At 46.2% G+C, this 26,441-nt stretch overlaps 1 protein-coding gene across 1 annotated transcript in view; it reads left to right on the top strand.

The window, feature by feature from the left end:
- LOC311100060 (membrane-bound transcription factor site-2 protease-like) overlaps positions 1–16,161 on the top strand; it is a 117,452-nt gene extending 101,291 nt beyond the window's left edge. The window contains exons 9-11 of the mRNA XM_084140802.1: positions 2,285–2,495; positions 3,465–3,540; positions 15,231–16,161. Coding sequence (XP_083996928.1) covers positions 2,285–2,495; positions 3,465–3,540; positions 15,231–15,453 — 510 coding nt within the window. The 3' untranslated portion in view covers positions 15,454–16,161. The remainder of the gene's footprint in view (positions 1–2,284; positions 2,496–3,464; positions 3,541–15,230) is intronic.
- Positions 16,162–26,441: the final 10,280 nt, after the last annotated feature.

Below are 26,441 nucleotides of genomic sequence, written 5' to 3'. Positions count from 1 at the left end.
CCATAGAGATAGATATGGTAGAGGACACCCCATAGAGATAGATATGGTAGAGGACACCCCATAGAGATAGATATGGTAGAGGACACCCCATAGAGATAGATATGGTAGGGGACACCCCATAGAGATAGATATGGTAGGGGACACCCCATAGAGATAGATATGGTAGGGGACACCCCATAGAGATAGATATGGTAGAGGACACCCCATAGAGATATAGACCATAGGGTTCTGACTAGGTGGACTACAGGTGATAATATAGACCATGGGGTTCTGACTAGGTGGACTACAGGTGATAATATAGACCATGGGGTTCTGACTAGGTGGACTACAGGTGATAATATAGACCATGGGGTTCTGACTAGGTGGACTACAGGTGATAATATAGACCATAGGGTTCTGACTAGGTGGACTACAGGTGATAATATAGACCATGGGGTTCTGACTAGGTGGACTACAGGTGATAATATAGACCATGGGGTTCTGACTAGGTGGACTACAGGTGATAATATAGACCATGGGGTTCTGACTAGGTGGACTACAGGTGATAATATAGACCCTGGGGTTCTGACTAGGTGGACTACAGGTGATAATATAGACCATGGGGTTCTGACTAGGTGGACTACAGGGGATAATATAGACCATGGGGTTCTGACTAGGTGGACTACAGGTGATAATATAGACCATGGGGTTCTGACTAGGTGGACTACAGGTGATAATATAGACCATGGGGTTCTGACTAGGTGGACTACAGGTGATAATATAGACCATGGGGTTCTGACTAGGTGGACTACAGGTGATAATATAGACCATGGGGTTCTGACTAGGTGGACTACAGGGGATAATATAGACCCTGGGGTTCTGACTAGGTGGACTACAGGTGATAATATAGACCATGGGGTTCTGACTAGGTGGACTACAGGTGATAATATAGACCATGGGGTTCTGACTAGGTGGACTACAGGTGATAATATAGACCATGGGGTTCTGACTAGGTGGACTACAGGTGATAATATAGACCATAGGGTTCTGACTAGGTGGACTACAGGTGATAATATAGACCATGGGGTTCTGACTAGGTGGACTACAGGTGATAATATAGACCATGGGGTTCTGACTAGGTGGACTACAGGTGATAATATAGACCATGGGGTTCTGACTAGGTGGACTACAGGTGATAATATAGACCATGGGGTTCTGACTAGGTGGACTACAGGTGATGATATAGACCATGGGGTTCTGACTAGGTGGACTACAGGTGATGATATAGACCATGGGGTTCTGACTAGGTGGACTACAGGTGATAATATAGACCATGGGGTTCTGACTAGGTGGAGTACAGCTACGACTGGAAGTTACTTTTTCGTAGCAGGTTAGGAGAATTAACGTAGCAGGTTAGGAGAATTAACGTAGCAGGTTAGGAGAATTAACGTAGCAGGTTAGGAGAATTAACGTAGCAGGTTAGGAGAATTAACGTAGCAGGTTAGGAGAATTAACGTAGCAGGTTAGGAGAATTAACGTAGCAGGTTAGGAGAATTCGGTATGCATTTTTTACCCCTATTTTACCAGGTATGTTGACTGAGAACACATTCTTATTTACAGCAACGACCTGGGGAATAATTACAGGGGAGAGGAGTGGGATGAATGAGCTAATTGGAAGGTTAGGAAAAGGGTTAAATTATACATTTTAGCTTTTACATTTGAATCATTTTCATTTAGAATTGAGCAGATACGAAGACCTTATTATAATTGAAATGAAACTGTTCCATGAAAACCATAACTGGCAGATCGGTAGAAATGATAAGATAAATTGGCTGATGGAAAAGGTTGGTGTAGCCTGTTACCAGCAGAGAGTAAAGGCCGGCAGGAGGACCAACTAACCCTAACCCTGTCCTCTGTTTGTCTGTCTGTTAATAACCTTCCTGTCTGACAGCCTGTTACCAGCAGAGAGTAAAGGCCGGCAGGAGGAGGATGGTACTGTGTGTTTTCTGCTCTTCTTGATCCCTGTCTTAATAAGCATCAGACAAGCTTGGTGCATATAGTTGATTTGATTCAAACACACAGTCGTGTCGATACATGGCAAAATACGACTCTCTGCAAAATACGACCGGTCGACCAATATTTTTTGGGGGGTCGGGGATAGCCCTACACACACACACACACACACACACACACACACACACACACGCACACGCACACGCACACGCACACGCACACATACACACACACACACACACACACACACACAGACACACAGATATTGGACTAACTGCTGGTTGTGTTTCAGTATGCGTGTCTCCCGGTTCGTAAGATGCTGTCTGGCAGCCGTGTGTGTCGCAGCAACGCACACTGCCTCACACACACAGACCCTGACACACACTCACCCAGTGTCTGTGTCACACCTTCACTGGAGAACCAGACCAGGTTGATCCGCATTACTCATCCCCCCAACACACAGATGCTGTTTGTGGGGTTCCCTCCTCACCTCCAATATGCAGGTCAGTGTGTGTTAATGCCCCTCTAGCCTTCCTGTCTGAACAACTAACCCTAACCCTAACCCTAACCCTAACTAACCCTAACCCCAGCTAACCCTAACCCTAACCATAACTAACCCTAACCCCAGCTAACCCTAACCCCAACTAACCCTAACCCTATCCCTGTCTGTCTGTCTTTCTGTCTGTCTGTCTGTCTGTCTGTCTGTCTGTCTGTCTGTTAATAACCTTCCTGTCTGACCAACTAACCCTATCCCTGTCTGTCTGTCTGTCTGTCTATAACCTTCCTGTCTGTCCTCTGTCTGTCTGTCTGTCTGTCTGTCTGTCTGTCTGTCTGTCTGTCTGTCTGTCTGTCTGTCTGTCTGTCTGTCTGTTAATAACCCTCCTGTCTTCCTCAGTCTGGCCAACTAACCCTAACCCTGTCCTCAGTCTGGCCAACTAACCCTAACCCTGTCCTCAGTCTGGCCAACTAACCCTAACCCTGTCCTCAGTCTGGCCAACTAACCCTAACCCTGTCCTCAGTCTGGCCAACTAACCCTAACCCTGTCCTCAGTCTGGCCAACTAACCCTAACCCTGTCCTCAGTCTGGCCAACTAACCCTAACCCTGTCCTCAGTCTGGCCAACTAACCCTAACCCTGTCCTCAGTCTGGCCAACTAACCCTAACCCTGTCCTCAGTCTGGCCAACTAACCCTAACCCTGTCCTCAGTCTGGCCAACTAACCCTAACCCTGTCCTCAGTCTGGCCAACTAACCCTAACCCTGTCCTCAGTCTGGCCAACTAACCCTAACCCTGTCCTCAGTCTGGCCAACTAACCCTAACCCTGTCCTCAGTCTGGCCAACTAACCCTAACCCTGTCCTCAGTCTGGCCAACTAACCCTAACCCTGTCCTCAGTCTGCCAGTCTGCCTGTGTGTGTGTGTTTGTTAAACCAATCCTCATTCAGTGTGTGTTAATGGCTCTCTTGTCTTCCTCAGTCAGTCTGACCAACTTTGCTCCTCGCTTCGGCTTCCTGAACCTGGACCTCCCTGTTGTCATGGAGACCTTCTGCAAGTATCCTTTTGTACATTCAGACTCCATATTATGGCTGTGCTGGAAACTAACAACCTAAAGCGTCTAGGAAATCACAGCTAGCTAGCTAGCAATCACAGCTAGCTAGCTAGCAATCACAGCTAACTAGTTAGCAACCCCTAGCAGATATCATTTGGAGGAGATGGGAAACTCCATTGGAATCGAATTAACGGCCATTGTGTACGTTACCCATGCATTGTCAATGGGCCACGCGGTGCCTTCTAGGATAAGGAGCGTTCTCCTTCAAGGAGTTAATGGGAATCAATTGGGCGCTAGCTCAAAAACCCAACATCAGCATGAATTTCGTGAACAAGTATTACAAATCTTTTCTGAGATGTGAGATAATGAAATTGTTCTCTGTAATGTCGTATATTAGATTTTTGATTAACTTTGTATTTAGTCAGGGGAACCCAATTGAGACCGTGGTCTCATTTTCAATGGTGTTCTCTGTGAAATTGTATAGCTTTGGAATCGTGACATGACGTACTTTAGAGGAAAAAAGGCAGGTTTCTCGACTCATACCCTGACTTTGAGAAGGGATTGCGTGACGATTAGCTTAGCAACCCTTCCTAAAATGTCATTAGAAATGAGGAGGTGTTTTTGGTGTAACAGTAATGTTATAGGTCTACTATGCGATGCTGTTATATTCGGTTCTCTATTGTAAAATGCTAATTAATTGTTATGTGATCTTGCAATACATTGATTCAGCTTTGATCTAACTTGACTAAACCAGCACCATTGTGAGAAGTGATAATCTTCTATTTATAATAATAATAAAGTGATGAGTATGACTATTAGACGTAGGCAGTAGATCTTGATGAGGGTTATTTTAAGAGATTGGAGCGCCTTTCGTTGTGCTGAAAGGACAGCCCTAGAATCGCACAATTATGTTAAAGAAGTTTAACCAACTTGTGGTGCTGAAGGATAGCTCTGCCATTCGGCTAGTTCAGGAACAAACAACAATCATTTGCTGTATGATGAAGCACTTACGTGATATACAGTAGCTATTGGTAGGCTATAGCCTAATGTAAATACAAATACGTATAGCTTAATATCATCGCACTGTCTGAGAGCAGAGCTTTAGTTGCTAGTAGGCATTTCATTGTATTGTGTAGCTTACACTACGCTGTCTCATAAATAAACTTTGAATTGATTAGCTTGAACACATGGTTACAATATACGCTATTACAGAATAAAGGAGAGGTGAACTATCAATTCATAGAATTTATTTGCATGATTAAACATGCTATCAAATTAATTGACCAAGTAGTGAACATAAATGATTACTACTTCGAATTGCAGGAAATTCATTTAAAACAGCTATTAAATCATGCTTTGGTGTATTCATGCATCTCAATAAACTGTAACCCTAAATGCATTATTACCTCCAACTTGGCCCAATTTACATTTCCAGTTGCCCACCCCTGACATGCCATGCTAGAACGTGCCCTGCGTCTCAACCAATAGCCAATATAGGCTGATTTTAATAGTCACAGTGGGCACAACATCTCCTATACACTTCCTGATAAACTCAGTCACGGTTTCAGTGTATTCGTCAAAATTATTTTTGCAAGCTACCCGGAACATATCCCAGTCCGCGTGATCAAAACAATCTTGAAGCGTGGATTCCGATTGGTCAGACCTGCGTTGAATAGTGCTTAGCATGGGTACTTCCTGTTTGAGTTTCTGCCTATAGGAAGGGAGGAGCAAAATGGAGTCGTGGTCAGATTTGCCGAAAGGAGGGCGGGGGAGAGCCTTGTAGCCACCCCGGAAGTTCGAATAGCAATGGTCGAGGATTTTAACAGCCCGAGTACAACAGTCGATATGTTGATAGAACTTCGGCAGCCAAGTCCTCAAATTTGCTTTGTTAAAATCCCCGGCTACAATAAATGCAGCCTCAGGATATGTGGTTTCCAGTTTGGTATCGGCTTGAGGGGGGATATACACGGCCGTGACTATAACCAAGGAAAATTATCTTGAGAGATAATACGGTCAGCATTTGATTGTGAGGTATTCTAGGTCGGGTGAACAGAAGGACTTGAGTTCCTGTACGTTACTACAATTACACCATGAGTCGTTAATCATGAAACACACACCTCCGCCCTTCTGCTTCCCAGAGAGATATTTATTTCTGTCTGCGCGATAAACTGAGAATGTTTCCGTGAAACAAAGTATGTTACAGGCCTTGATGTCTCTCTGGAAAGAAAACCTTGCCCTGAGCTCGTTGACTTTGTTATCCAAAGACTGAACATTAGCGAGTAATATACTTGGAAGCGGTGGGTGGTGTGTGCACCTCCTAAGTCGGACCAGCAGGCCGCTCCGAGTGCCTCTCCTCCGCCGGCGATGTTTTGGGTCAGCCGCTGGAATCAGTTCAGTTGCCCTGGGGAGAGCAAACAAAGGATCTGCTTCGGGAAAGTTGTATCCCTGGTCGTAATGCTGGTGAGTTACCGCTGCTCTGATATCCAATAGTTTTTCCCGGCTGTATGTAATGATACAAAACATTATTTCTGAGCTGATAATGTAAAAAATAATACATACAAAAAAATTGATACCGCAAAGTTTCTAAAGAGCTAATCGCGAGGCCGCCATCTTTGTTGGTGCCAGGTGAATACAATGTCCTCTTCTGAGGATGGCTAATCAGCCGTGTCGATGATCCCCTGTGGGGTGATGAGAGCAGTGTAGTAGACGATGGCTTGAAGAGAGTAACAGGATGGTCCCACTTAAATTCACCTTCTTAGACACAGTACTTAGAACAGCTACTCAGCCGTAACGTTGATTGTTAGTCGAGGCAACTTTGTCGTCTTCACCTCGTGTTGATTTTCAGGGTCGGGACCAATATGGACAAAAGCTGCAGCTTGAGGTCCGTCTAGTCTGATCTGATCATTCTTATCTCAGTCTTTTATGCACTCTGGTAAAAAGGTGCGTTTCCGTCATACTGACACGCTCTCTGAGCTCCCTCGGGCAAGTTACGAGGCAAAAGTATTATCATCACTATGATCTTGTTAGAAAGCTAAAATCACATTCCTATCTTCACGAAAACATTGTCTTCCTCCTTGATATTTTCTACCCAAGGTAAAGGAAGTAGACCTGATATACACAGTGGAAAAGCTCTTCAAGTCACAATGTTTTCCTTATAACGCCTTTATACCATTTTTAATGACATCACAAAATATACATTATTTTTCCATATTCCATTTCTCATCATTCCCAACGTTTGGATGTTGAAATATATTGTCCCAATGATCACTGTTGGATGTTGATGTTTTTGGTATAACAAAAAGTCTCTGAAACAAAGGCATTCCTTTCACCAGAGATAGATTCTCCTGCTCTCTAATTTATGGCAGAGTTAATGTGTCAAGACCGGCACAGCCGGTTGTCTGTAAAGCACCACAAGATGCAGCAGCAGCTCAAAGGCTCTGTATCTTTATGCTGTACGCATGTGAAAAAGAAGATACATAACGAATATACTGTACACACGTACCAATTTAATTCCACTAAATTATGCAAATTAACTAATAGACCGATCAGCTTGACCAGTCAAATGTAGCCCTATTTACATCTACTGGTATTTCCATCAATGCTAAAAAGCATTATTTCGCAATGGGATTTTTTATTTTTCTCCTGGACAATTGACCTGCTCCAATTTGATTGATCTATTTTCTTTATCGGACAAAAGCGGCTATTACCGGCTAACGGAAGCCCTGGTGTGTTTGGAGTGGGTTGGAGTGGGTTGGAGTGGGTTGGAGTGGGTTGGAGTGGGTTGGAGTGGGTTGGAGTGTCAGTGGAGTGGGTTGGAGTGGTTTGGAGTGGGTTGGAGTGTCAGTGTAGTGGGTTGGAGTGGGTTGGAGTGGGTTGGAGTGTCAGTGGAGTGGGTTGGAGTGGTTTGGAGTGGGTTGGAGTGTCAGTGTAGTGGGTTGGAGTGGGTTGGAGTGTCAGTGTAGTGGGTTGGAGTGGGTTGGAGTGTCAGTGTAGTGGGTTGGAGTGGGTTGGAGTGGGTTGGAGTGTCAGTGTAGTGGGTTGGAGTGGGTTGGAGTGTCAGTGTAGTGGGTTGGAGTGTCAGTGGAGTGGGTTGGAGTGGGTTGGAGTGTCAGTGTAGTGGGTTGGAGTGGGTTGGAGTGTGTGTTGGAGTGTCAGTGTAGTGTGTTGGAGTGTGTGTTGGAGTGTCAGTGTAGTGGGTTGGAGTGTGTGTTGGAGTGTCAGTGTAGTGTGTTGGAGTGGGTTGGAGTGTGTGTTGGAGTGTCAGTGTAGTGTGTTGGAGTGTCAGTGGAGTGTCAGTGTAGTGTGTTGGAGTGTGTGTTGGACCATGATACACTATATGGACAGAAGTATGTGGACACCTGCTCGTCTAACATCTCATTCTTAAATCATGGGCATTGATATGGAGTTGGTCCCCCCTTTGCTGCTATAACAGCCTCCACTCTTCTGGGAAGGTTTTCCACTAGATGTGGGAACATTGCTGCGGGGACTTGCTTCAATTCAGTCACAAGTATTATTGAGGTTGGGCACTGATGTTGGGCGATTAGGCCTGGCTCGCAGTCGGCGTTCCAATTCATCCCAAAGGTGTTCGATGGGGTTGAGGTCAGGGCTCTGTGCAGGCCAGTCAAGTTCGTCCACGCCATCTCGAACAACCATTTCTGTATGGACCTCGCTTTGAGCACATTTTTACATTTACATTTTAGTCATTTAGCAGACGCTCTTATCCAGAGCGACTTACAGTTAGTGAATACATTTTTTTTTTTATACTGGCCCCCCGTGGGAATCGAACCCACAACCCTGGCGTTGCAAACGCCATGCTCTATCAACTGAGCTACATCCCTGCCGGCCATTCCCTCCCCTACCCTGGACGACGCTGGGCCAATTGTGCGCCGCCCATGAGTCTCCCGGTCGCGGCCGGCGGCGACAGAGCCTGGATTCGAACCAGGATCTCTAGTGGCACAGTTAGCACTGCGATGCAGTGCCTTAGACCACTGCGCCACTCAGGAGTACGGGGGCATTGTCATGCTGAAAAGGAAAGGGCCTTCCCCAAACTGTTGCCACAAAGTTGGAAGCACAGAATCATCTAGAATGTCATTGTATGCTCTAGTGTTAAGATTTCCCTTCACTGTAGCTAAGGGGCCTAGCCCGAACCATGAAAAACAGCCCCAGACCATTATTCCTCCTCGACCAAACTTTACAGTTGGCACTATGCAGTCGGGCAGGTAGCATTCTCCTGGCATTCACCAAACCCAGATTCATCCATCGTACTGCCAGATGGTGAAGCGTGATTCATCACTCCAGAGAACACGTTTCTAATGGCGGCGAGCTTTACACCGCTCCAGCCGACGCATGGTGATCTTAGGCTTGTGTGCGGTTGCTCGGCCATGGAAACCCATTTCATGGAAACCCATTTCATGAAGCTCCCAACGCACAGTTCGTGTGCTGACGTTGCTTCCAGAGGCAGTTTGGAATTCGGTAGTGAGTGTTGCAACCGAGGACAGACGATTTTAACGCGCTACACGCTTCAGCACTCAGCGGTCCCGTTCTGTGAGCTTGTGTGGCCAAACATTTCGCGGCTGAGCCGTTGTTGCTCCTAGACGTTTCCACTTCACAATAACAGCACTTACAGTTGACCAGGGCAGCTCTAGCAGGGCAGAAATGTGAAGAATGACTTGTTGGAAAGGTGGCATCCTATGATGGTGCCACGTTGAAAGTCGCTGAGCCCTTCCGTAAGGCCATTCTACTGCCAATGTTTGTCTATGGAGATTGCATGGCTGCGTGCTTGATTGTATACACCTGTCCGCAACGGTTGTGGCTGAAATAGCGGAATCCACTAAATTCAAGGTGTGTCCAAATACTTTTGGCCATGTAGTGTAGGTCCTTAGTGATGTGGACACAGAGGAACATAAAGCTCTAAACCCACTCCACGTCGATGTGAATGGGGGCATGCTCATTCCTCCGTTCCTGTAGTCCACAATCAGCTCCTTTGTCTTGTTGATGTTGACGGAGAGTTTGTTGTCCTGGCAAAACACAACCTATAGGAAGGAGGTCAGAGACCTGGCAATCTCATCGTTGTCGGTGATCAGGCCTACCACTGTCGTGTCGTCGGCAAACTTAATGATGGTGTTCTCTGGTAGACTCGCGTCACTGAGCAGCTCGAGGCTGGGTTTCCCTTTGTGATCCGTGATAGTTTGCAATCCCTGTCACATCCGACGAGCATCAGAGCTGGTGCAGTAGGATTCAATCTTAGTCCTGTATTGACTCTTTGCCTATTTGATGGTTCGTCTGAGGGCATAGCAGGATTTCTTATGAGCGTCCGGATTAGTGTCCCACTCCTTGAAAGCGGCAGTGCTAGCCATTAGCTCAGTACGGATGTTGCCTGTAATCCATAGTTTCTGGTTGGGATATGTACAGTGCATTCGGAGAGTATTCAGACGCCTTTCCTTTTTCCACATTTTGTTACGTTACAGCCTTATTCTAAAATGGATTAAATAATTTTTTTCCCTCATCAATCTACACACAATACCCCATAATGACAAAGCGAAAACAGGTTTTTTAAACAACAGAAAAACCTTAATTACATACACTACCGGTCAAAAGTTTTACAACACCTGCTCATTCAAGGGTTTTTCTTTATTTTTACTATTTTCTACATTGTAGAATAATGGTGAAGACATCAAAACTATGAAATAACACATATGGAATCATGTAGTAACCAAACAAGTGTTAAACAAATCAAAATATATTTTGATTTGTTTAACACTTTTAGCCACCCTTTGCCTTGATGACAGTTTTGCACACTCTTGGCATTCTCTCAACCAGCTTCACCTGGAATGCTTTTCCAACAGTCTTGAAGGAGTTCCCACATATGCTGAGCACTTGTTGTCTGCTTTTCCTTCACTCTGCGGTCCGACTCATCCCTATCCGTCTCAATTGGGTTGAGGTCGGGGGATTGTGGAGGCCAGGTCATCTGATGCAGCACTCCATCACTCTCCTTCTTGGTAAAATAGCCCTTACACAGCCTGGAGGTGTGTTGGGTCATTGTCCTGTTGGAAATCAAATGATAGTCCCACTAAGCCCAAACCAGATGGGATGGCGTATCGCTGCAGAATGCTGTGGTAGCCATGCTGGTTAAGTGTGCCTTGAATTCTAAATAAATCACAGACCGTGTCACCAGCAAAGCAGCCCCACACCATAACACCTCCTAATCCATGCTTTACGGTGGGAACTACACATGCGGAGATCATCCGTTCACCCACACCGCGTCTCACAAAGACACGGCGGTTGGAACCAAAATTTTCAAATTTGGCATCCAGACCAAAGGACAAATTTCCACCGGTCTAATGTCCATTGCTCATGTTTCTTGGCCCAAGCAAGTCTCTTCTTATTATTGGTGTCCTTTAGTAGTGGTTTCTTTGCAGCAATTCAACCATGAAGGCCTGATTCACACAGTCTTCTCTGAACAGTTGACGTTGAGATGTGTCCGTTACTTATTTGAGTTGTTCTTGCTATAATATGGAATTGGTCTTTTACCAAATAGGGCTATCTTCTATATACCCCCCCCTACCTTGTCACAACACAACTGATTGGCTCAAACGCTTCAACTTTTAAGAAGGCACACCTGTAAATTTAAATGCATTCCAGGTGACTACCTCATGAAGCTGGTTGAGAGAATCCCAAGAGTGTGCAAAGCTGTCATCAAGGCAAAGGGTGGCTATTTGAAGAATCTCAAATATAAAATATATTTTGATTTGTTTAATACTTTTTTGAAAGAACCCTTGAATGAGTAGGTGTTCTAAAAACGTTTGACCGGTAGTGTAAGTATTCACACTCTTTTCTATGAGACTCGAAATTGAGCTCAGGTGCATCCTGTTTTCATGGATCATCCTTGAGATGTTTCTACAACTTGATTAGAATCCACCTGTGGTAAATTCAATTGATTGGACATGAATTGGAAAGGCACACATCTGTCTATATAAGGTCCCACAGTTGACAGTGCATGTCAGAACAAAAACCAAGCCATGAGGTCGAAGGAATTGTCCGTAGAGCTCCGAGACAGGATTGTGTCGAGGCACAGATCTGGGGAAGGGTACCAAAACATTTCTGCGGCATTGATGGTCCCAAAGAACACAGTGGCCCCCATCATTCTTAAATAGAAGAAGTTTGGAACCACCAAGACTCTTCCTAGAGCTGGCCGCCCGGCTAAACTGAGCAATCGGGGGAGAAGGGCCTTGGTCAGGAAGGTGACCAAGAACCCAATGGTCACTCTGACAGAGCTCCAGAGTTCCTCTGTGGAGATGGGAGAACCCTCCAGAAGTACAACCATCTCTGCAGCCCTCCACCAATCAGGTCTTTATGGTAGAGTGGCCAGACGGAAGCCACTCCTCAGTAAAAGGCACATGACAGCCCGCTTGGAGTTTGCCAAAAGGCACCTAAAGAACTCTCAGAACATGAAAAACAAGATTCTCTGGTCTGATGAAACCAAGATTGAGCTCTTTGGCCTGAATGCCAAGCGTCACGTCTGGAGGAAACCTGGCACCACCCCTACGGTGAAGCATGGTGGTGGCAGCATCATGCTGTGAGGATGTTTTCAGCGGTAGGGACTGGGAGACTAGTCAGGATCGAGGCAAAGATGAACGGAGCAAAGTACAGAGAGATCCTTGATGAAAACCTGCTCCAGAGCGCTCAGGACATCAGACTGGGGAGAAGGTTTACCGTCTTACAGGACAACAACCCTAAGCACACAGCCAAGACAATTCAGGAGTGGCTTCGGGACAAGTCTCTGAATGTCCTTGAGTGGCCCAGCCAGAGCCCGGACTTAAACTTAATTGAACATCTCTGGAGAGACCTGAAATAGCTGTGCAGCAACACTCCCATACAACCTGACAGAGCTTGAGAGGATCTGCAGAGAAGAATGGGAGAAACTCCCCAAATACAGGTGTGCCAAGCTTGTAGCGTCATACACACGAAGACTCGAGGATGTAATCGCTGCCAAAGGTGCTTCAACAAAGTACTGAGGAAAGGGTCTGAAAACGTATGTAAATGTGATATTTTGCTTTTACATTATGGGGTATTGTGTGGTTGCACAGGTGACATGCTGTTAGAAGTTAGGTAAGACGGATTTCAGTTTTCCTGCATTAACATCACCGGCCACTAGGAGCGCCTCCTCCTTATGGCCCTATACAGCTGGTTGAGTGTGGTCTTAGTGCCAGCATCGGTTTGTGGTCTTAGTGCCAGCATCGGTTTGTGGTCTTAGTGCCAGCATCGGTTTGTGGTCTTAGTGCCAGCATCGGTTTGTGGTCTTAGTGCCAGCATCGGTTTGTGGTGGTAAATAGACAGCTCTTGTATTCTAACTTTGGTGAGCAGAACCTCTAGACTTCCTTATTATAGATTGCACACCAGTTGTTGTTAACAAATACACACACCTCCCCCCCCTTGAGTTTACCAGACGCTGCCGTTCTGTCCTGCCGATGTATAGAAAGCCCAGCTAGATTTACAGTATATTTACCAGGTCCTTGTTCAGCCATGTCTCAGAGAAACATAGGATATTATAGTTCTTCAGATGACGTTGATAGGATAGTCTTGAAGGGAGCTCATCCAGTTTATTCTCCAGTGATTGCACGTTCGCCAATAGGTAGAGGCGGTTTATCCACTCGCACACCGGCCTCTATAACGCTGCCTCTTCCTTTTTCGAGTGTCTCGGATTTGGGCCTGGTCCGGAATAGGCAGTATGTACTTCGCTGCCGACTCATTGGAGTAGAAAACCTCATCCAAATGGAGGTTAGTGATCGCAGTTCTGATGTCCAGAAGCTCTTTTCGGTCATAGGAAACGATGGGGGAAACATTATGTACAAAAAAAGTTAAGATCAGCGCCAAAAAACACAGAAAATAGCACAATTGGTCAGGAGACCGTAAACGGCTGCTAACTTGCTAGCAACCCCATGCTAACTTGCTAGCAACCCCATGCTAACTTGCTAGCAACCCCATGCTAACTCGCTAGCAACCCCATGCTAACTCGATAGCAACCCCATGCTAACTCGCTAGCAACCCCATGCTAACTCGCTAGCAACCCCATGCTAACTTGCTAGCAACCCCATGCTAACTCGCTAGCAACCCCATGCTAACTAGCTATCAACCTGTTAGGGCTGTGGAACAGTCGACCACAAGCCTCCTCCAGAACAGTAGGTAGCAAGGCTAGAAAGGTTTGCAATGTGTGTATTGTGTATATGTCCTGTATATATCTTAACCCAGTGTGTGTATTGTGTATATGTCCTGTATATATCTTAACCCAGTGTGTGTATTGTGTATATGTCCTGTATATATCTTAACCCAGTGTGTGTATTGTGTATATGTCCTGTATATATCTTAACCCAGTGTGTGTATTGTGTATATGTCCTGTATATATCTTAACCCAGTGTGTGTATTGTGTATATGTCCTGTATATATCTTAACCCAGTGTGTGTATTGTGTATATTTCCTGTATATATCTTAACCCAGTGTGTGTATTGTGTATATGTCCTGTATATATCTTAACCCAGCGTGTGTATTGTGTATATGTCCTGTATATATCTTAACCCAGTGTGTGTATTGTGTATATGTCCTGTATATATCTTAACCCAGTGTGTGTATTGTGTATATGTCCTGTATATATCTTAACCCAGTGTGTGTATTGTGTATATGTCCTGTATATATCTTAACCCAGCGTGTGTATTGTGTATATGTCCTGTATATATCTTAACCCAGTGTGTGTATTGTGTATATGTCCTGTATATATCTTAACCCAGTGTGTGTATTGTGTATATGTCCTGTATATATCTTAACCCAGTGTGTGTATTGTGTATATGTCCTGTATATATCTTAACCCAGTGTGTGTATTGTGTATATTTCCTGTATATATCTTAACCCAGTGTGTGTATTGTGTATATGTCCTGTATATATCTTAACCCAGTGTGTGTATTGTGTATATGTCCTGTATATATCTTAACCCAGTGTGTGTATTGTGTATATGTCCTGTATATATCTTAACCCAGTGTGTGTATTGTGTATATGTCCTGTATATATCTTAACCCAGCGTGTGTATTGTGTATATGTCCTGTATATATCTTAACCCAGTGTGTGTATTGTGTATATGTCCTGTATATATCTTAACCCAGTGTGTGTATTGTGTATATGTCCTGTATATATCTTAACCCAGTGTGTGTATTGTGTATATGTCCTGTATATATCTTAACCCAGCGTGTGTATTGTGTATATGTCCTGTATATATCTTAACCCAGTGTGTGTATTGTGTATATGTCCTGTATATATCTTAACCCAGTGTGTGTATTGTGTATATTTCCTGTATATATCTTAACCCAGTGTGTGTATTGTGTATATGTCCTGTATATATCTTAACCCAGTGTGTGTATTGTGTATATGTCCTGTATATATCTTAACCCAGTGTGTGTATTGTGTATATGTCCTGTATATATCTTAACCCAGTGTGTGTATTGTGTATATGTCCTGTATATATCTTAACCCAGTGTGTGTATTGTGTATATGTCCTGTATATATCTTAACCCAGTGTGTGTATTGTGTATATGTCCTGTATATATCTTAACCCAGTGTGTGTATTGTGTATATTTCCTGTATATATCTTAACCCAGTGTGTGTATTGTGTATATTTCCTGTATATATCTTAACCCAGTGCTTATCAGATATGTTGTGTCTCTGTCTGGAGCGTTAGCCGTGGTCAACTCTGTTCCATGCTTCGCTCTCGATGGCCAATGGATGCTCTCCGCTCTGCTGGAGGCCACACTGGTCACTGTGGTTACAGATCGGCAGCGCCGCGAGCTGATTGGCTTTTTCCTGTTGCTGGGAGGAAGTGCTCTGCTAGCTGCTAATGTAGCGCTGGGGCTGTGGATGGTTACTGCCCGGTAATGGTAACTATGACTACCAACCACCACCAACGCCTCCATGGCAACCAATGCCAAGAGACTGTCTCCCAGGGTGCCGTGCCGTGCCTCTGCACAGGGGCATTGTGGGCCTCTTCCTGCTCCACTCTGAGAGAAAGACCAGCTCCCATCAGGCACTGCGGTGCGCATGGTGACTAAGGGATGCTGGGGAAATATAGTGTTCAGCTGCACCTTCTCTACTCTCTGGAACATGTGTGTGTGTGTGTGTGTGTGTGTGTGTGCTGTGAAGAGGTATGTGTTTCTGTTTTCTTGGGATTTCATGATACATTGTTGTTTTATTATCTGTTCTTCCTCTCTCTCCCTATCTTTCTCTCTCTCTCCCCCCATCTCTCATCTCTCTCTCTCTCTCTCTCTCTCTCTCTCTCCCTCTCTTTCTCTCCCTCTCTCTCTTTCTCTCCCATCTCACTCTTTCTCCCTCCCCGTCTCTCTCTCTCTCTCTCTCTCTCTCTCTCTCTCTCTCTCTCTCTCTCCCTCTCCCTCTCTCTCTCCCATCTCACTCTTTCTCCCTCCCCGTCTCTCTCTTTCTCCCCATCTCTCTATCTCTCTCTTTCTCCCCATCTCTCTCTCTCTTTCTCCCCATCTCTCTATCTCTCTCTTTCTCCCCATCTCTCTCTCTCTCTCTCCCCATCTCTCTATCTCTCTCTTTCTCCCCATCTCTTTCTCTCTCTCTCTCTCTCTCTCTCTCTCTCTCTCTCTCTCTCTCTCTCTCACTCTTTCTCCCTCCCCGTCTCTCTCTCTCTCTCTCTCTCTCTCTCTCTCTCTCTCTTCTCTCTCTCTTTCCCTCTCCCTCTCCCTCTCCCTCTCCCTCTCCCTCTCCCTCTTTCTCTCCCTTTTTCTCCCATCTCACTCTTTCTCCCTCTCCGTCTCTCTCTTTCTCCCCATCTCTCTATCTCTCTCTTTCTCCCCATCTCTCTCTCTCTCTCTCTCTCTCTCCCTCTCTCTCTTTCTCTCCCATCTCACTCTTTCTCCCTCCCCGTCTCTCTCTTTCTCCCCATCTCTCTATCTCTCTCTTTCTCCCCATCTCTCTCTCTCTCCCCATATCTCTCTCTTTCTCCCCATCTCTCTCTCTCTCTCTCTCTCTCTCTTTCTCTTTCTCTTTCTCCCCATCTCTCCCTCTCCCTCTCCCTCTCCCTCTCCCTCTCCCTCTCTCTCTCTCTCTCTCTCTCTCTCTCTCTCTCTCTCTCCCTCCCCGTCTCTCTCTTTCTCCCCATCTCTCTCTTTCTCCCCATCTCTCTCTCTCTCTCCATATGAAATAAAGAGGAATGATCTCACTATGGACTTTTCAGTTCTTCATATTCCTACCAGACACTCTCTCTGTGTGTGTGTTTCTAAGAAGGTGGTACAGTGTAATTTACTGGGGTGTGTATCCCACAGACAATTAAATGTCAGTAAATACTGATTCTACTTCTGTCTAACCACAGAGATGTGTGTCTTTTCCTGTCTGTGTGTTTAACTTTGTCAAGATAAGCACCAATCTAGTGGTGTTATTTATGTCTTTCAGACTGAGTGAAATGTGTAGGGGGACTTATTTCTGAGTAATGCCAGGCTGGATAGGGTTAGGGTTAGGGTTATAAACACTGGAGGGAGGGGTTATGCCAGGCTGGATAGGTTGGTTAAACACGGGAGGGAGGGGTTATGCCAGGCTGGATAGGTTGTATAAACACGGGAGGGAGGGGTTATGCCAGGCTGGATAGGTTGGTTAAACACGGGAGGGAGGGGTTATGCCAGGCTGGATAGGTTGGTTAAACACGGGAGGGAGGGGTTATGCCAGGCTGGATAGGTTGGTTAAACACGGGAGGGAGGGGTTATGCCAGGCTGGATAGGTTGGTTAAACACGGGAGGGAGGGGTTATGCCAGGCTGGATAGGTTGGTTAAACACGGGAGGGAGGGGTTATGCCAGGCTGGATAGGTTGGTTAAACACGGGAGGGAGGGGTTATGCCAGGCTGGATAGGTTGTATAAACACGGGAGGGAGGGGTTATGCCAGGCTGGATAGGTTGGTTAAACACGGGAGGGAGGGGTTATGCCAGGCTGGATAGGTTGGTTAAACACGGGAGGGAGGGGTTATGCCAGGCTGGATAGGTTGGTTAAACACGGGAGGGAGGGGTTATGCCAGGCTGGATAGGTTGGTTAAACACGGGAGGGAGGGGTTATGCCAGGCTGGATAGGTTGTATAAACACGGGAGGGAGGGGTTATGCCAGGCTGGATAGGTTGTATAAACACGGGAGGGAGGGGTAATGCCAGGCTGGATAGGTTGGTTAAACACGGGAGGGAGGGGTAATGCCAGGCTGGATAGGTTGGTTAAACACGGGAGGGAGGGGTAATGCCAGGCTGGATAGGTTGGTTAAACACGGGAGGGAGGGGTTAAAGAGTTCTCCCTGGTCCCTGTGTTCTGAACAACTGAAGGTGATGAGTGATTTTAGTTGCAAGGGAAGTCATGTCTATATAAGGAAGTCATGTCTATATAAGGAAGTTGTGGCTGCCACCCAAACGAGCACATCCAAAGGTCTCCTGGCCACAATAGGACCCAGTCCATCAATCAGACAGAGGTGTTGACATTTTTTTTACACTTTAGTCATTTAACAGACACTCTAATCCAGAGCGATTTACAGGAGCAATTTGGGATAAGTGCCTTGCTCAAGGGCAGATCGACATATTTTTCACCTTTCGGTTACTGGCTCAACGCTCTTAACCGCTAGACTACCTGCCGCCTTCATGCAGAAATCCCATGGTCCCTTCAGGTGAGTTTCAAAAACACTTTACTTCTGTATTGTGTCTGTACTGTTTATGTCTGTAGGTTTGACCAGTCACCTCTATCCTAAGGCTACACCACTCTGGTCTGTCTTTTCAGATCTGATTACATTTGAGACCAGAACATCCCAGTGTCCAGAACAAGAAATACAAAATGCATGCAAACACAGGGAGATGTCATGTTAATTAGATCTGATAAAACCATGTGTTTCTCACTGACGCTACAGAGAGACACAGACACTCGCTGAAGGAAGACACAGCCACAACCTTGCACGCACAGACATACACTGTTAGAGAAAATTTTATGCAACCCATGTTAATGGGTGTGTGAGAGAGAGAGTGGTTTAAACATGCATGAAACATAGTAGAATGAACTGGAGAAATGTGTATGTGAAAGTGAATGTACATTGAGGGAAAAAAGTATTTGATCCCCTGCTGATTTTGTACTTTTGCCCACTGACAAAGACATGATCAGTCTATAATTTTAATGGTAGGTTTATTTGAACAGTGAGAGACAGAATAACAACAACAAAATCCAGAAAAAAAACGCATGTCAAAAATGTTATAAATTGATTTGCATTTTAATGAGGGAAATAAGTAGTTGACCCCTCTGCAAAACATGACTTAGTACTTGGTGGCAAAACCCTTGTTGGCAATCACAGAGGTCAGATGTTTCTTGTAGTTGGCCACCAGGTTTGCACACATCTCAGGAGGGATTTTGTCCCACTCCTCTTTGCAGATCTTCTCCAAGTCATTAAGGTTTCGAGGCTGATGTTTGGCAACTCGAACCTTCAGCTCCCTCCACAGATTTTCTAGTAGTGAACAGCACTCAGCCATATTGAATAGTGGATCTAGAGGAGTTGTGTTCTTCCTGTCAGACATATTGAATACTGGATCTAGAGGTGTTGTCGTCTTTCATAATTTCCTTACGTGGATGAAACGGACACTTTGCAAATATCAAAGCTATTTTGAGTTTTTTTCAAGCGAGTGGTTAAAAGGAAGGACTTTGAATATGGTGGTCAGAGTGGAAAATGCAAAATCAAGGAAGACCTGTGGAATCTTGGGCCGACTCTTTTCTCTGTGTATATCAATGATGTCGCTCTTGCTGCTGGTGACTCTCAGATCCACCTCTACGCAGACGACACCATTTTGTATACATCTGGCCCTTCATTGGACACTGTGTTAACAAACCTCCAAACGAGCTTCCGTAGCCTCCAACTGCTCTACCCGACTAGAATCACTACTCTCGACGGGTCTGACCTAGAGTATGTGGACAACTACAAATACCTAGGTGTCTGGTTAGACTGAAAACTATCCTTCCAGACTCACATTAAGAATCTCCAATCCAAAGTTAAATCTAGAATCTGCTTCCTATTTCACAACAAAGCCTCCTTTCCCCCTGATTAGTATGTGTATATACAGTGAGGGAAAAAAGTATTTGATCCCCTGCTGGTTTTGTACGTTTGCCCACTGACAAAGACATGATCAGTCTATAATTTTAATGGTAGGTTTATTTGAACAGTGAGAGACAGAATAACAACAAAATAATCCAGAAAAACGCATGTCAAAAATGTTATAAATTGATTTGCATTTTAATGAGGGAAATAAGTATTTGACCCCTCTGCAAAACATGACTTAGTACTTGGTGGCAAAACCCTTGTTGGCAATCACAGAGGTCAGATGTTTCTTGTAGTTGGCCACCAGGTTTGCACACATCTCAGGAGGGATTTTGTCCCACTCCTCTTTGCAGATCTTCTCCAAGTCATTAAGGTTTCGAGGCTGATGTTTGGCAACTCGAACCTTCAGCTCCCTCCACAGATTTTCTATGGGATTAATGTCTGGAGACTGGCTAGGCCACTCCAGGACCTTAATGTGCTTCTTCTTGAGCCACTCCTTTGTTGCCTTGGCCGTGTGTTTTGGGTCATTGTCATGCTGGAATACCCATCCACGACCCATTTTCAATGCCCTGGCTGAGGGAAGGAGGTTCTCACCCAAGATTTGACGGTACATGGCCCCGTCCATCGTCCCTTTGATGCGGTGAAGTTGTCCTGTCCCCTTAGCAAAAAAACACCCCCAAAGCATAATGTTTCCACCTCCATGTTTGACGGTGGGGATGGTGTTCTTGGGGTCATAGGCAGCATTCCTCCTCTTCCAAACACGGCGAGTTGAGTTGATGCCAAAGAGCTCGATTTTGGTCTCATCTGACCACAACACTTTCACCCAGTTCTCCTCTGAATCATTCAGATGTTCATTGGCAAACTTCAGACGGCCCTGTATATGTGCTTTCTCGAGCAGGGGGACCTTGCGGGCGCTGCAGGATTTCAGTCCTTCACGGCGTAGTGTGTTACCAATTGTTTTCTTGGTGACTATGGTCCCAGCTGCCTTGAGATCATTGACAAGATCCTCCCGTGTAGTTCTGGGCTGATTCCTCACCGTTCTCATGATCATTGCAACTCCACAAGGTGAGATCTTGCATGGAGCCCCAGGCAGAGGGAGATTGACAGTTCTTTTGTGTTTCTTCCATTTGCGAATAATCGCACCAACTGTTGTCACCTTCTCACCAAGCTGCTTGGCGATGGTCTTGTAGCCCATTCCAGCCTTGTGTAGGTGATAGATTAATTTGTAGGTTTATGATTATGACTAAGATTGTTCCACCCCGAAACTGATGATGACTGTGTAGAACTGTGTTAGGGTTATAATGTAGCCCGAGGGGGGGGGGGGAGTTAGAAACTGCTGAGACAAACATTCCAGGAGGGAGGGGACTTTGAAACTGGTTACTGTGGAAATGTATAGGCCGCCTAAAGGTGGGCGGAGCAAAGTTCCTTTGTGTGAAGGGGTATAAAAAGGCTGTGTGTGGGTCTCAATGATTAAACATACAGATCATTCATGCTGGTTGTGGACCTTGAATTATTCATGATTAAAACCAGAGCCTTACAACCGCTGATTCAAGCTTTGGTTTAATTAGAGATAGAAATTCTTGTGACAGTAGGTCTACAATATTGTCCCTGACATCCTTGGAGAGCTCTTTGGTCTTGGCCATGGTGGAGAGTTTGGAATCTGATTGATTGATCGCTTCTGTGGACAGGTGTCTTTTATACAGGTAACAAGCTGAGATTAGGAGCACTCCCTTTAAGAGTGTGCTCCTAATCTCAGCTCGTTACCTGTGTCAAATCGGAGGGCCTGTTGTCTGGACCTATGGCAGTCTCTATGGGGGTGCCACAGGGTTTATTTCTTGGGCCGACTCTTTTCTCCGTGTATATCAAGGATGTCGCTCTTGCTGCTGGTGACTCTCAGATCCACCTCTACGCAGACGACACCATTTTGTATACATCTGGCCCTTCATTGGACACTGTGTTAACAAACCTCCAAACGAGCTTCAATGCCATACAACACTCCTTCAGTAGCCTCCAACTGCTCTTAAACACTAGTAAAACTAAATGCATGCTTTTCAATCGAATGCTGCTGGCACCCGCCCACCCGGCTAGAATCACTACTCTCGACGGGTCTGACCTAGAGTATGTGGACAACTACAAATACCTAGGTGTCTGTTTAGACTGTAAACTCTCCTTCCAGACTCACATTAAGTCTAGAATCGGCTTCCTATTTCGCAACAAAGCCTCCTTCACTCATGCTTTCAAACATGCCCTCGTAAAACTGACTATCCTACCGATCCTTGACTTCGGCGATGTCATTTACAAAATAGCCTCCAACACTCTACTCAGCAAATTGGATGTAGTCTATCACAGTGCCATCCATTTTGTCACCAAAGGCCCATATACTACCCACCACTGTGACCTGTACGCTCTTGTTGGCTGGTCCTCACTACATATTCGTCGCCAAACCCACTGGTTCCAGGCCATCTACAAATCACTGCTGGGCAAATCCCCGCCTTATCTTAGCTCATTGGTCACCATAGCAACACCCACCCGTAGTCTGCACTTCAGCAGGTATATCTCACTGGTCATTCCCAAAGCCAACACCTCCTTTGGCCGCCATTCCTTCCAGTTCTCTGCTGCCAATGACTGGAACGAACTGCAAAAATCTCTGAAGCTGGAGACTTTTATCTCCCTCACTAACTTTAAGCATCAGTTGTCAGAGCACCTTACCAATCACTGCACCTGTACACAGCCCTTTTGAAATTAGCCCACCCAACTACCTCATCCCCATATTTTTATTTATTTTGCTCATTTGCACCCCAGTATCTCTATTTGCACATCATCTCTTGCACATCTATCATTCCAGTGTTAATACTAATTGTAATTATTTTGCACTATGGCCTATTTATTGCCTTACCTCCATAACTTGCTACATTTGCACACACTGTATATATATTTTCTGTGGTATTTTTGACTTTATGTTTTGTTTACCCCATATGTAACTCTGTGTTGTTGTTTTTATCGCACTGCTTTGCTTTATCTTGGCCAGGTCGCAGTTGTAAATGAGAACTTGTTCTCAACTGGCTTCCTGGTTAAATAAAGGTTAAATAAAAAAAATAAAACATCCAGTGTTGTCCTATTAGAGAGGAATCAAAGCTTTGCTTTTTAGTTAGATTTGTGGCAGTATCATATGGGCTATGATGGACCAGAGTTTTTCTAATTAGGTCACATGGTGTAAAAAACACTCCTGGCCTTGGGGAGGATGAAAAGCCTGTCAAACTGCAGCAAACTTGTACTTGTTCATATGAACTATATTTTAAAGAAGCACTAGGGGGGTTTCCTATACACAGACACAGAGAAAACAACATGAGTGGACAATAAAACTCCCAGGGCTGAGCTTTATGCAGGATTGCATCGTGTAGTAAACATTAACTTAGCTATTGTGTTTATTGATTCATTCCAGTTAATCATTTTGGATTGAAAAGGTCTTGGTAGCCTAGTCAGCCCAAGTTTGAATAAATACCAAATTTTATCCCATTCACATTTTCTCACAAATGGGCTATAAATACACAACGTTACCGTTTGGTTTATCCTGGCCAGAGGGACAGGGAACATAGCAGGCTAGACTATGCAGCTGCTGTTAGGGACAGGGAACATAGCAGGCTGGACTATGCAGCTGCTGTTAGGGACAGGGAACATAGCAGGCTAGACTATGCAGCTGCTGTTAGGGACAGGGAACATAGCAGGCTGGACTATGCAGCTGCTGTTAGGGACAGGGAACATAGCAGGCTGGACTATGCAGCTGCTGTTAGGGACAGGGAACATAGCAGGCTGGACTATGCAGCTGCTGCTGTTAGGGACAGGGAACATAGCAGGCTAGACTATGCAGCAGCTGCTGTTAGGGACAGGGAACATAGCAGGCTGGACTATGCAGCTGCTGTTAGGGACAGGGAACATAGCAGGCTGGACTATGCAGCTGCTGCTGTTAGGGACAGGGAACATAGCAGGCTAGACTATGCAGCAGCTGCTGTTAGGGACAGGGAACATAGCAGGCTAGACTATGCAGCAGCTGCTGTTAGGGACAGGGAACATAGCAGGCTGGACTATGCAGCTGCTGCTGTTAGGGACAGGGAACATAGCAGGCTGGACTATGCAGCTGCTGCTGTTAGGGACAGGGAACATAGCAGGCTAGACTATGCAGCAGCTGCTGTTAGGGACAGGGAACATAGCAGGCTAGACTATGCAGCTGCTGCTGTTAGGGACAGGGAACATAGCAGGCTAGACTATGCAGCTGCTGCTGTTAGGGACAGGGAACATAGCAGGCTAGACTATGCAGCTGCTGCTGTTAGGGACAGGGAACATAGCAGGCTAGACTATGCAGCAGCTGTTAGGGACAGGGAACATAGCAGGCTAGACTATGCAGCTGCTGTTAGGGACAGGGAACATAGCAGGCTGGACTATGCAGCTGCTGCTGTTAGGGACAGGGAACATAGCAGGCTGGACTATGCAGCAGCTGCTGTTAGGGACAGGGAACATAGCAGGCTAGACTATGCAGCTGCTGTTAGGGACAGGGAACATAGCAGGCTAGACTATGCAGCTGCTGTTAGGGACAGGGAACATAGCAGGCTGGACTATGCAGCTGCTGCTGTTAGGGACAGGGAACATAGCAGGCTAGACTATGCAGCTGCTGTTAGGGACAGGGAACATAGCAGGCTAGACTATGCAGCTGCTGTTAGGGACAGGGAACATAGCAGGCTAGACTATGCAGCTGCTGCTGTTAGGGACAGGGAACATAGCAGGCTGGACTATGCAGCTGCTGTTAGGGACAGGGAACATAGCAGGCTAGACTATGCAGCTGCTGTTAGGGACAGGGAACATAGCAGGCTAGACTATGCAGCTGCTGCTGTTAGGGACAGGGAACATAGCAGGCTGGACTATGCAGCTGCTGTTAGGGACAGGGAACATAGCAGGCTAGACTATGCAGCTGCTGTTAGGGACAGGGAACATAGCAGGCTAGACTATGCAGCTGCTGTTAGGGACAGGGAACATAGCAGGCTGGACTATGCAGCAGCTGCTGTTAGGGACAGGGAACATAGCAGGCTAGACTATGCAGCTGCTGTTAGGGACAGGGAACATAGCAGGCTAGACTATGCAGCTGCTGTTAGGGACAGGGAACATAGCAGGCTAGACTATGCAGCTGCTGTTAGGGACAGGGAACATAGCAGGCTAGACTATGCAGCTGCTGTTAGGGACAGGGAACATAGCAGGCTAGACTATGCAGCTGCTGCTGTTAGGGACAGGGAACATAGCAGGCTAGACTATGCAGCAGCTGCTGTTAGGGACAGGGAACATAGCAGGCTGGACTATGCAGCTGCTGTTAGGGACAGGGAACATAGCAGGCTAGACTATGCAGCAGCTGCTGTTAGGGACAGGGAACATAGCAGGCTAGACTATGCAGCTGCTGTTAGGGACAGGGAACATAGCAGGCTAGACTATGCAGCTGCTGTTAGGGACAGGGAACATAGCAGGCTAGACTATGCAGCTGCTGTTAGGGACAGGGAACATAGCAGGCTAGACTATGCAGCTGCTGTTAGGGACAGGGAACATAGCAGGCTAGACTATGCAGCAGCTGCTGTTAGGGACAGGGAACATAGCAGGCTGGACTATGCAGCTGCTGCTGTTAGGGACAGGGAACATAGCAGGCTAGACTATGCAGCTGCTGTTAGGGACAGGGAACATAGCAGGCTGGACTATGCAGCTGCTGTTAGGGACAGGGAACATAGCAGGCTAGACTATGCAGCAGCTGTTAGGGACAGGGAACATAGCAGGCTAGACTATGCAGCTGCTGTTAGGGACAGGGAACATAGCAGGCTAGACTATGCAGCTGCTGTTAGGGACAGGGAACATAGCAGGCTAGACTATGCAGCTGCTGCTGTTAGGGACAGGGAACATAGCAGGCTAGACTATGCAGCTGCTGCTGTTAGGGACAGGGAACATAGCAGGCTAGACTATGCAGCAGCTGTTAGGGACAGGGAACATAGCAGGCTGGACTATGCAGCTGCTGCTGTTAGGGACAGGGAACATAGCAGGCTAGACTATGCAGCTGCTGTTAGGGACAGGGAACATAGCAGGCTGGACTATGCAGCTGCTGTTAGGGACAGGGAACATAGCAGGCTAGACTATGCAGCTGCTGTTAGGGACAGGGAACATAGCAGGCTAGACTATGCAGCTGCTGCTGTTAGGGACAGGGAACATAGCAGGCTGGACTATGCAGCTGCTGCTGTTAGGGACAGGGAACATAGCAGGCTAGACTATGCAGCAGCTGTTAGGGACAGGGAACATAGCAGGCTAGACTATGCAGCTGCTGTTAGGGACAGGGAACATAGCAGGCTAGACTATGCAGCTGCTGCTGTTAGGGACAGGGAACATAGCAGGCTGGACTATGCAGCTGCTGTTAGGGACAGGGAACATAGCAGGCTGGACTATGCAGCTGCTGCTGTTAGGGACAGGGAACATAGCAGGCTAGACTATGCAGCTGCTGCTGTTAGGGACAGGGAACATAGCAGGCTAGACTATGCAGCAGCTGCTGTTAGGGACAGGGAACATAGCAGGCTAGACTATGCAGCTGCTGCTGTTAGGGACAGGGAACATAGCAGGCTGGACTATGCAGCTGCTGCTGTTAGGGACAGGGAACATAGCAGGCTAGACTATGCAGCAGCTGCTGTTAGGGACAGGGAACATAGCAGGCTAGACTATGCAGCAGCTGTTAGGGACAGGGAACATAGCAGGCTAGACTATGCAGCTGCTGCTGTTAGGGACAGGGAAC

The sequence above is a fragment of the Coregonus lavaretus genome (genome assembly GCF_964263955.1).
Source record: "Coregonus lavaretus genome assembly, chromosome: 2".
NCBI lineage: Eukaryota > Metazoa > Chordata > Actinopteri > Salmoniformes > Salmonidae > Coregonus > Coregonus lavaretus.
The sequence above is the reverse complement of the archived record's forward strand: the minus strand, read 5'-3'. Positions and strand labels throughout refer to the sequence as shown.